Source organism: Coenobita brevimanus, chromosome 23 (assembly GCF_032717465.1).
Source record: "Coenobita brevimanus isolate Jiangsu-jjx chromosome 23, ASM3271746v2, whole genome shotgun sequence".
In the NCBI taxonomy this organism is placed as follows: Eukaryota; Metazoa; Arthropoda; class Malacostraca; order Decapoda; family Coenobitidae; genus Coenobita; species Coenobita brevimanus.
Window position 1 is genome coordinate 3415001 of NC_136976.1, and position 12500 is coordinate 3427500.

The 12500-nt window shown below is 39.2% G+C and overlaps 1 protein-coding gene across 1 annotated transcript in view; it reads right to left on the reverse strand.

Annotated features, from left to right (window-relative positions):
• Nucleotides 1-74: 74 nt before the first annotated feature.
• Nucleotides 75-12500, reverse strand: part of LOC145392634 (uncharacterized) — a 109886-nt gene continuing 97460 nt past the window's right edge. Inside the window, exons 4-7 of the mRNA XM_080266959.1 lie at nucleotides 11112-11251; nucleotides 9479-9629; nucleotides 7838-8012; nucleotides 75-143 (exon numbers count right to left, since the gene is read on the reverse strand). Of these exons, the coding sequence (XP_080123085.1) occupies nucleotides 77-143; nucleotides 7838-8012; nucleotides 9479-9629; nucleotides 11112-11251 (533 nt within the window). The 3' untranslated portion in view covers nucleotides 75-76. The remainder of the gene's footprint in view (nucleotides 144-7837; nucleotides 8013-9478; nucleotides 9630-11111; nucleotides 11252-12500) is intronic.

The window sequence follows — 12500 nt, forward strand, 5'->3', positions numbered from 1 at the left end:
TTTCGAAGTGGTTTAAGCGGTTTCACGTTTTCGAAGGTATACTTAAATGTTTCTGAAAAGTTTTCATTTTTAAAATTTAAATATCACTGTTTTGATATACAGTATAGTAAATTCCTTTGTGAATCTCAGGAACAGGCACTTTCCTGTGTCTAGAAATGGAGAAAATATACCGTATACCGTTTAGTTAAGAAATAAAAATAATATGAGTAAATGATAAACAATAAAGTAATAATGATGAAAAATAATTGAATAAAAACATATCCCATTCGACATAGAAAACAGAAATAGCAGGTCACAAAAAACGTAGTATACTCTAGAAGCGTTTTTAATATATATATATATATATATATATATATATATATATATATATATATATATATATATATAAGAGTATGTACGATGGTGCGAAGGCTGCAGTGCGTGTGGATGGTGAACTAAGCGAATTTTTCTCTTTGAAAGTTGGTTTGAAACAGGGATGTGTCATGTCTCCATGGTTGTTCAATCTGTACATGGATGGGGTAATAAAAGAGGTACAAGGTAGGGTAGTGGATGTTGGAGTGGCCCTGGTGAGAGAGGATAGTGTTTGGAAACTCCCTGTACTGTTGTTTGCAGATGATACTGTGTTGTTGAGTGAAGACGAAGGGGAGCTGCAAGGCTTGGTGGATGAGTTTGGGAGAGTGTGTAAGAAACGGAACCTAAAGGTGAATGTAGGGAAGAGTAAAGTGATGGTCTTTGAGAGAGGTGAAGTTAGTGAATGTACAGCGAGGTTAGATGGTGAGGAATTGGAAAATGTGAGTACGTTTAAGTATTTGGGTAGTGTGATGAGTAAGGATGGAGGTTTGGAGGGTGAAGTGCTTGAAAGGGTACAGCAGGGAAGAAAGGTTGCTGGTTCCTTGAAAGCAGTGATAAGAAACAGGGAAGTGAGCATGGAAGTGAAAAAGTTACTACATGACAGTATTGTGATACCAACTCTAACGTACGGAAGTGAAGCTTGGACATTGTTGGAAGAACACGAGTCAAGAGTGAGAGCAGTGGAAATGAGTTATTTAAGAGGAGCCTGTGGAGTCACGTGGAGAGACAGGCTGACGAATGAGGATATAAAGGAGCGTTGTGGTGTGGATGTGGATGTGATAGGAAGCGTTATGAGGAACACACTGAGGTGGTTTGGCCATGTGGAGAGGATGGAGGGTGAGAGACTGACGAAGAGAGTGTATGTGAGTGAGATGGAGGGGGGAAGAGGGAGGGGGAGGCCGAGGATGAGATGGAGGGATGGGGTGGAGAGGTATATGAGAGCGGGGGGTGTGAGTTGGGAGCAGGGCAGTGAAATGGCGGGGGACAGGGCGACTTGGAGGCGATTTGTTTGTGGCCACCCCAAACGGGATTGAGGCGTCTGGCAATATATATATATATATATAAATATATATATATATATATATATATATATATATATATATATATGATATATATATATATATATATATATATATATATATATATATATATATATATATATATATATATATATATATATATTAGGGAGTTTTTCTTAATCTGAATAAAATTGTCTCGTTGGCCATATATTTCCTAGTTTCTTAAAAATTACTTAGAGTGTCTTAAAAATCACTAGAAACCCCCAAGAATAATTTTAGATTCCCATAAAAATCACTTTAAGTTTTCCCCAAGAATCACTGTAAATTTCCGTTTAAATTGGCTTTAAATTCGCTGTTAATATACCTTTAAATATTTTCAAGATTCTTATAACAGTTGATTTAAAATTTACTAATAATTTATAGTATTTTTAAATTTTAAGAAATCATCTTTTTTTCATAACAGTGCATATGAATCCTATTATAATCCAATGAACAGTCTAAAATAAAAAAATAAATAAATAAAAGAAATGTATCATGAATGTTTTTCAAATATCCGTTTTTCAGGTTTTCTTTTCTGTTTTGAAACATTTAAAAATTTATTCAACTCAATTTGAAAACCTTATAACAAGCATTTTTTTTTTTTTCTTAGCCAGGCACATTGAACTAACTCTAAATTCCCCTCAGAACTCAGATAGATTTCCTTCAAGCAAGCCTTTTAAAATTCACACAAATCTTGTAAAAATTCATAAGTAATTTGTTTATTTGTACCAATGTCTCTCACACGCTTCATTTCAGGGTCATAAAAAAACAAAACATTCATTACAAAATCACTTTAGTCATTTAAATTAATAAAAAAAATATTATTCATTTTCACATCAGAATCTTTAATGTTTATCCAAAAAATTTTCATCATTCACTCCAGATTCCTAAAAAATTAACATCTTCACGTTCCTTTAAAATTATCATCACTTTCCTTTAAAATTATCTTCACGTTCCTTTAAAATTCTCCTCACGTTCCTTTAAAAATTATATTCACGTTCCTTTAAAATTATCTTCACGTTCCTTTAAAATTCTCCTCACGTTCCTTTAAAAATTATATTCACGTTCCTTTAAAGTTATCATCACGTTCCTTTAAAAATATCACCTTTCTGTAAAAATTATATTAGCCTTCCTTTAGAATTATCTTCACGTTCCTTTAAAATTTATCTTCACGTTTCTTTAAATTATCTTCACATTCCTTTAAAATTATCTTCACGTTCCTTTAAAATTATCTTCACGTTCCTTTAAAATTCTCCTCACGTTCCTTTAAAATTTATCTTCACGTTCCTTTAAAAATTATCCTCACATTCCTTTAAAATTATCTTCTCGATCCATTAAAATTATCTTCACGTTCCTTTAAAATTATCTTCACGTTCCTTTAAAATTATATTCACGTTCCTTAATATCTTCACGTTCCTTTAAAAATTAACTTCACGTTCCTTTAAAAATTATCTTCACGTTCCTTTAAAATTATCACGTTCTTTTAAAATTATCATCTTCCTTTAAAAATTATATTCACGTTCCTCAAAATTATCATCACGTTCCTCTAAAAATTATATTCACGTTCCTTTAAAAATTCTCTTCACGTTCCTTTAAAATTTCTCTTCACGTTCCTTTAAAAATTCTCTTCACGTTCCTTAAAAATTATCTTCACGTTCCTTTAAAAATTATCTTCACGTTCCTTCAAAATTATCTTCACGTTCCTTTAAAATTATCTTCACGTTCCTTTAAAAATTATCTTCACGTTCTCTCAAAATTATATTAACTTTCCTTAAATCTTCACTTTAGGTTCCTTTAAATTTCACTTAAAATATTTGAGAGAGAGAGAGAGAGGGAGAGAGAGAGAGACGCGACCTGCCCGGAAGGCGGTTCGAGCCAGAATGTTGAGCCCTTGTGTTCCTCCCTCCCCTCTCTCTCTCTCTCTCTCTCTCTCCCCTCTTTCCCCCTCCCTTCTCTCTCTCTCTCTCCCTTCTCTCCCTCACCCCTCTTCTCCATTCCCTTCTCTTTATCACCCCTCTTTCCTCATCTCTCTCTCTCTCTCTCTCTGCTTTCCTACCTACCCTATCGCTGCATCCTCACACGCCTGCCTGTCACCCTCCCCCACTTCCCCGTCTGCTTCCCTCTTTCCCGTCCACTCTGCCTGTCTCTGCTTCCCTCTTTGTCTGCATTCTTCCCTCTTTGTCTGTCTGCCTATTCCCCCTTCTGTCTGCTTGCTTCCCTATCTGTCTGCCTGCTTATTCTCTGTCTGTCTATCCCCATCTGTCTTCCTTGTCTGTCTATCTATCCCCCATCTGTCTTCCTTCTCTGTCTGTCTGTCTGTCTCCCGTCTGTCTTCCTTGTCTGTCTGTCTGTCTGTCCCTCATCTGTCTTCCTTGTCTGTCTGTCTGTCTGTCTATCCCCCGTCTGTCTTCCTTGTTTGTCTGTCTGTCTATCCCTCATCTGTCTTCCTTGTCTGTCTGTCTGTCTATCCCCCATCTGTCTGTCTGTCTATCCCCCATCTGTCTTCCTTGTCTGTCTATCCCCCATCTGTCTGTCTGTCTATCCCCCATCTGTCTGTCTGTCTATCCCCCATCTGTCTTCCTTGTCTGTCTGTCTGTCTATCCCCCATCTGTCTGTCTGTCTATCCCCCCGTCTGTCATCCTTGTCTGTCTGTCTGTCTATCCCCCATCTGTCATCCTTGTCTGTCTGTCTGTCTGTCCCCCATCTGTCATCCTTGTCTGTCTGTCTGTCCCCCATCTGTCATCCTTGTCTGTCCCCCATCTGTCATCCTTGTCTGTCTGTCTATCCCCCCATCTATCTTCCTTCCCGTTCCCCTCATCTGTCTTCCTTTTCTGTCTACTTCCTCCTTTTCTCCATGTCTTTCTGCCTACCTTCCTTCTGTCTGTCTGTCTAATTATTCTCCCCCTATCTGCCTGCTTCCTCGTCTGTCTGCCTACTTCCCCCTTCTGTCTGTCTGCCTTCCTTCCTTCTGAATATTTGATGATGGAAGGAAGTCACGAAAAGTTACCTGCAAGTTATTAATATTATGTAAAAACTCACCAGGCAGTCCAGTGGAAGGAGTAACTAGATGCCAGGACTAGCTGCAGACTAGTTAGATGCATAGTTATAATCTCTCCCTCTCTCACACACACACACACACAAACATACACACAATAAACATGACTTCGTGTAAAATCTGTCTCTCTCTCTCTCTCTCTCTCTCTCTCTCTCACACACACACACACACACACACACACACACACACACACACAATAAACATGACTTTGAGTAAAATCTCTCTCTCTTTCTCTCTCTCTCTCTCTCTCTCTCTCTCTCTCTCTCTCACACACACACACACAATAAACATGGCTTCGAGTTAAAAATCTCTCTCTCTCTCTCTCTCTCTCTCTCTCTCACACACACACACACACACACACACACACACACACACACACAAAATAAACATGGCTGCAAGTGAAAAAATCTCTCTCTCTCTCTCTCACAGGCTATCAAAACACATTCTTATTCAGTACATTTATTTTCACAGACAATATTACTGACTAGCACAAACGTAGTACACAGATCCATTGAAAAAAATCTTATTATATTTTTTTTCAGGAATAAACTTTTAGAAACTCATCACATAGACTACGTAATAAACATTCACAGTAACATTCAACATCCCTGGCCTTCAGTAAACACATCTTTCTTCAACAGTAAACATTCAAAAGTTCATCTGTGACTTCTGCTTAACATCTAAACATTCACAGTAACATTCAACATTCCTTCTCCTAAATAAACACATCTTTCTTCAATAGTAAACATTCATAAGCTCATCTGTGCCTTCTGCTTAACATCTAAACATTCACAGTAACATTCAACATCCCTAGCCATCAATAAACACATCTTTCTTCAATAGTAAACATTCATAAGCTCATCTGTGCCTTCTGCTTAACATCTAAACATTCACAGTAACATTCAACATCCCTAGCCATCAATAAACACATCTTTCTTCAATAGTAAACATTCATAAGCTCATCTGTGCCTTCTACTTAACATTACAACATTCTCAGGCACATTCAACATCCCTGGCCTTCAGTAAACACATCTTTCTTCAACAGTAAACATTCACAGGCTCATCCACGTGACTTCTGCCTGACAGTAAACATTTTCCAATCACATCCAACATTCTTTTCTTTAAATCAACACACTTTTTTTTTTCTTAATATACCAGTGTCCTTAACTTACAATATTACACGTTAGTAAAGCTTGAATGAGATTTATATTTGGTAAAGCTTGGTAGGGTTGATAGATAGATAAGTAGATAGATACTGATTGATTGATTGATAGATAGTAGTTGTGGGTCTATGGTATTTTTATGTAATGCCAAATATAAAGGTAATCTGATAGATAGTGAGAGAGAGAGAGAGAGAGAGAGTGTGTGTGCGTGTGTGTGTGTGTGTGTGTCCGTGCTTATTGTGTATTGTAAGTTATGTATTTGTGTACGTTTATGTATGTATGGAAAGTTGTGGCTGTGTACGTCTTTGGTTTACATGTGTCTGTGTTTATGTTTACGAGTATATGTAATGTTTTCATAGTGTCTTAATTTCAATATTTGCCCATCGTCGTATCGTATCGTTTATAAAGACTTCAACATTCTTGCATGCGTCTCTCCATGCTGCTCGATCTCTGGCAGCCTCCCTTTTCAGTCTCTTATCCCTGAGGTCGCACTCTATGACCTCGGTCCAGGTCTTCTCCGGTCTGCAACTCGCATCCCCCCCCCCCCCCGACGTTCACTCTTCCCACCTTCCGCACCCAGCTGTCATCCTCCATCCTCACCACAAGCCCTAACCATCTCAATCTGCCTCTCCTCATCACAACCTCAATACACGCCAGTCCCATCCTTCCTCTCAACTCTTCCATCGTAATCCTAGCCCCCCCAGGCCTCGCATTCAAGGTCGCACTGCACATCCACCTAATCACTGTCCTTTCTGTACGTTTGAGCCTGTGAATATCCTCTTCCTTTACTGCCCAGGTCTCACTACCATACAGCATCACACTCCTAACACGTGCCGCATACAAAGATCCCTTAGCACAGAGAGAGAGAGAGAGAGCCCGTTCAGTGAGTGGAGAGGCAACAACACCCTCAACTTCCTCTCTACATAAAATACTTCCTTCATTTTTTCACCGACTCGAAATTCTCAGCCATTATTTTATTTCAAAGTACTTAAATTATTTTGAGTTTTAATTTATACACACCCAATTTTTTTTTATATATTATTCTTTAACTCATAAGTCGAAAAATCTTCACCTCTGTATCTGCTTACTTATTTGTGAATCTATCTATCTATCTATTTTATATATTTGTCTTTTAGTTTTGATCCATGCCTGTCTCCATATATCTATTTCTCTTCTGTCTATCAGCATTTCTATCGCCTGTCTATCTATCGTTATATCTATCTATCAGTCTGTAGCAGAGACCAGTAGATTAACAAGTGTATGCGATTGAGAATTTTTGTGTATTGTTATTCTCTCTCTCACCACACACACACACACACACACACACACACACACGCAGGCTTGATATTTCTGTCGCTTGATTCCTGTGGTGTTAGTGCTCTCTCTCTCTCTCTCTTAAAGGCGTGTTAGTGAAAGCATATGGAGGTTACTTGCGTGTATGCCACTACAAGTAGGACTGCTCCATATACTAGCTTCTGAGAGAGAGAGAGAGAGAGAGAGAGAGAGAGAGAGAGAGAGAGAAATGATTGTGTAGTTGATTGTCTTTAGCAGTCTATTTCTCTCTCTCTCTCTCTCTCTCTTTGCTTGTCTGTGCCAATAAGAGAGAGGGAGAGAGAGAGAAACCTAAAGGTGTCTTATGTCTCTCTCTCTCTCTCTTTCTGCTTGTCTTTGCCAATAAGAGAGAGAGAGAGAGAGAGAGAGAGGCGGGGAAGAAGGTGGAGGAAGAGGAGGGTTGTATATATCTGTATTATAATGATCCGATTTCTGTATGTTGTTGTTTGGCTGCCGTAACACAACCAAACCGGCGAATGTAGCGCAGATTTGGGGTAGAGCAAGATACCGCTGAAAGGCATCAGCATGAAGCATACAACAATTTCCTGTCCAATCGGGCCACCGGTTCCCGAGTTATGACTAATTTTTGATGACAGCGACTTGACATCGAGCGAAGGCCGCCGAAGGAGGCCTCTCAGCGATTAGTCTAAGAGATGAAAAAACGTGTTAGTGAATTTATTTGGTATCTCTCTCTCTCTCTCTCTCTCTCTCTCTCTCTCTCTCTCTCCGCCACTACCAGTAAACCTCCTTCATATACTAATTCCCGACGCATGAGAGAGAAAAGAAAGAAACATAGGCTGAAAACTCTAAAAAGCTGTTAGTGAAGTGATACAGTAACTGCCTCTCCACGCCACTACAAGTAGGGTCCCTCCATGTACTGATTCCTGACGTAGGAGAGGGGGTGTGGTCTGGGCCGGTCTGGTTCCTGGTCCTCTAGGTCCTGCTGACGCGCTGGGCTGAGGTGGAGGGGAGAGGGGAGGAAACAGCAGCGTGGGGAGCAGAACATCTTCCCGTCAGCACACCTGCACTCCATACACACGTCCGACGCCACACCTGTCGAGAAGATACATAGATACACAGACTCATCTCTCTCTCTCTCTCTCTCTCTCATACACCTGGGGAGATAGATGGATAAATAGATATACAGGCCTACCTCGCTTATTTCTCTCTCTTTCTCAAATCACCACTTCTGCTTTCTTTTGCATATTCATCATCATCGTATTATTATTATTATTATTATTATTATTATTATTATTATTAACCATTATTATTATTATTATTAACCATTATTATTATTATTATTATTAACCATTATTATTATTATTATTATTATTATTACACAGTTACACAGAAATATAAGCAAATCACACAGACCTAACTATTCCTCATAAGAACACACACACACACCTCTATCTATCTATAATCTACCTATCTATATCTATCTATAATACATCTATCTATCCATTGATGTATAGATGAGTTGCATTTTATGAACGGTAATATAGGGCTAAAGAAAACAGTCTCTCTCTCTCTCTCTCTCTCTCTCTCTCTCTCTCTCAGACACACTACACACTGGCCAAAATGGATGTGTGGGTGTGTACGTCTTTCGCTACTTACACAGCCATCCTAACTACTTAACAAGTGTACTTTTAAAGATAGCTCACTTTATAAGTTCTGTCCCATTCTTTAAATTAACTCTCTCTCTCTCTCTCGCTCTCATGTCTGTCTATCTCTATGTCTATCTGTTTCCTTGTCTCACTGTACCCACCTCAGTCTATCTATCTGTCTATCTATGTCATCCTACCAACCTATCGATCTGTTTATCTATCTATCTGTATATGTCAGTCTATCATCCAGTCTATCTATCCGTCAGTCTATCCACCTACCTGCCAACCTGTCTATCTATCTATCCATCTGTCAGTCTGCCTACCTACCTATCATTCTATCTATCTATCTGTCAGTCTGCCTACCTACCTATCTTTCTATCTATCTATCTATCCATCTGTGAGTCTGCCTACCTTCCTATCTATCTGTCTATCCATTTGTCAGTCTACCTACCTTCTTATCTATCTATCTATCCATCTATATCAATCTACCTACCTGTCTATCTATCTGTCTGTGTATCTATCTGTCAGTCTACCTACCTTTCTATCTATCTGTCTATCCATCTATATCAGTCTATCTACCTTCTTACCTATCACTATCTCTCTATATGTATCTATTTAACCATCCATCTATCCATCTCACTTACCAATAACCTCCCTATCTATCTATCTATGTCCATCTCACCAATAACCTCCCTATCTGTCTATCTATTTATCTATCCATCTCACTGACCAATCACCTCCCTATCTATCTGTCTGTCTGTCTATCCCTCCATCTCACCAATAATCTCCCTATCTATCTATCCATCCATCCATCTATCCATCTCACTGACCAATAACCTCCCTATCTATCTATCTGTAATAACCTGTCTATCTATCTATCTGTCTATCTATCCATCCCTCCGTCTCACTTACCAATCACCTCTCCCAGGTTATACACCACGCCGAGGATGGTGCAGGTCTTGTGGTGGTGGTGGTTGTTGTGATGGACGTTGTTTCGATCCACCACGGCCCGGGTCACTCTCCTCGCCTCCCTCTCCACCCTTTCCAGCAAGGCGTCGTCGATCTGAGAGGGCATTGAGTGGGGAGTGAAGGTTAGGGATTGAGAATTGAAAAAGTTAAAAAAATCCTCAGTCTGTCTATCTATCTATCTATTGCCAGACGCCTTAATCCCACAAACAAATCGCCTCCACGTCGCCCTGTCCCTCGCCATTTCACTGCCCTGCTTCCAGTTCACACCCCCCTCCCTCATATACCTCTTCATTCCATCCCTCCATCTCATCCTTGGCGTTCCCCTCCCTCTCTCCCCCTCCAACTCACTCACATACACTCTCCTCGTCAATCTCTTACTCCATCTTCAGTCATTAGCCAAAATATAATCCGAAAAAGTGATATAATTCCTCAGCGTGTTAATAAGAAAAGGATAGCACGACAGAAGGCTCTCCCCCACCCTTCGCACCCTCCGGAAGGTCAATAGTTTGTCACCCGTTTTCTTAGTTCACCCCTTCAGTACGATGCCCGACGAAAATAAATAGTTTGTTTTACAGGTAGTACTAAATTTAGGTATTCAGGAAATTTTATGGGAATGATAGAAAGTGGCACCAAAAATTTAAAATATTGTAAATTCTGTCTTAAAAACTTGAGTTCTGAGCATACAGGGTGGTTCATAAACTCACTGTATCATTTTATCGGTAAGGCTGCTGGTGTGACAGTGGGTGTAGGAAATGAATAAGTGATGCAGGTACTTTTTATTGGTAAGGCTGCTGGTGTGGGCGTGGGTGTGACAGTGTGAGTAGGAAATGAATAAGTGATGCAGGTATAGGTAAGGCTGCTGGTGTGGGCGTGGGTGTGACAGTGGGAGTAGGAAATGAATAAGTGATGCAGGTATACTGTATTTTATGGGTAAGGCTGCTGGTGTGGGTGTGGTTGTGACAGTGAGAGTAGGAAATGAATAAGTGATGCAGGTGCAGTGTGTTTACGGGTATGAACGTAATCCTGAATGAACGGGTCTTGAAACTGGTGTGCTATTTTGTTTTGGAGGGAACGATCTTGCGGACTCTGGCCTTTGGTTCCTTCTTTCTTGCATTAAAAAAATATATATATGCTTGATTATAGAAGTGAGAATGGAGAAGGCAGTTTATAAAAGAATAATTTCACTCCCTAAACTTCAATAGGTAAGTCATGATAGAGTGAAATTCCATGAGGCTTAGTTATGAGATAGGGATTAAGATTCGTTTCTCTCTAAAGCCCTCCTGTGAGTCTCCTTGGTTATTAGTCAAATCACCCCTCCAGCCTGACTACACCTGGCCATCAACTGACCTGAAAGGGGTGAGGGATCTTTGCCACGGTAAAAACAAAAGTGCTGTAGACGAAGTGAAGTAGAGAATTCATTTATCAGTACCAAGTGATAGATATATAGATTAAATAGACAGCTGAGGTAAAAACATAGATGCATAAATATATCAGATTAGTTCCCATAGTAGACAAACAGACATGAAATGGAGAATTCAATAATACGGGGTTCAAAATTCAAATAAAGAGTCCATACCGTCACAGGAAAGGGTTCAGGCACTGGCAGACGAAGCGAAGTGGAGAATTCGGCACCCCTGATCAGTCGGCGTCTCCTAAGCCCACCAATCCTATCGCCGAAACTTCTCTTGGGCTCCCGGATGGCCTTCTCGGGGATCTCTGCAAAGCGCGAGAAATTACGAGAGTTTACAAACAAACTTTACCACGCTGAGGGAATGAGGGTGGAAAGATGGGAGTCGTTTGTAATGCTTCTTTTCTCCTCTCTCTCTCTCTCTCTCTCTCTCTCTCTCTCTCTCTCTCACACACACACACACACACACACACACACACACACAAATGCATACACATTCGTGAGTAGGGTGTGAGAAGAGGCAGGAGCGTGAGAGAATATTTTATAATTGCAGCTTTGAGAGAGAGAATCACACACACACACACACACACACAAAGCGTACGTTTTCTCTCGATATCCTTTAAAAGAAAACGAACGGTAATGGAACCTGAATATCTAGGAGTAACTCTCTCTCTCTAACATCAATATTTCAAGTGAATTTTTATATTTTAATCTGTTTTAAGTTTTCATTGCTTCTAACTTGTAACGATAGATAGATTGATAGATAGCATTCTCCCAGATAGATAGATTTATTCCAGATAGATAGGCTTCTTCCAGGTATAGATTTTTCCTAGATAGATACACCAGATAGATAGATGTCTTCCAGATAGATAGATGCAGATAGATATAGATGTCTTCCAGATAGATAGTTGCAGATATAGATGTCTTCCAGATAGATAGATGCAGATAGATATAGATGTCTTCCAGATAGATAGATAGATGCAGATATAGATGTCTTCCAGATAGATAGATGCAGATATAGATGTCTTCCAGATAGATAGATAGATATAGATGTCTTCCAGATAGATAGATAGATATAGATGTCTTCCAGATAGATAGATAGATATAGATGTCTTCCAGATAGATAGATAGATAGATATAGATGTCTTCCAGATAGATACAGATAGATATAGATGTCTTCCAGATAGATACAGATGTCTTCCAGATAGATATAGATGTCTTCCAGATAGATAGATGCAGATAGATATGTCTTCAAGATAGATAGATATGTCTTCCAGATAGATAGATAGATACAGACAGATATGAATGTCTTCCAGATAGATAGATAGATATAATGTCTTCCAGATAGATATATAGGTTTTCCAGATTAATAGATAAATTTCTGCCAGATAGATATAGATAGATTTCTCCAAGATACAGAAAGATAACTTGGTAGAATATTCTCTGATAGATACATTGATAGATAGATGGACAGATAGATTTTCCCTGATAGATATAGATAGATGGACTTCCAGATGGATAGATAGATAGAATTTTCAACACTATAAGTATGTAAGG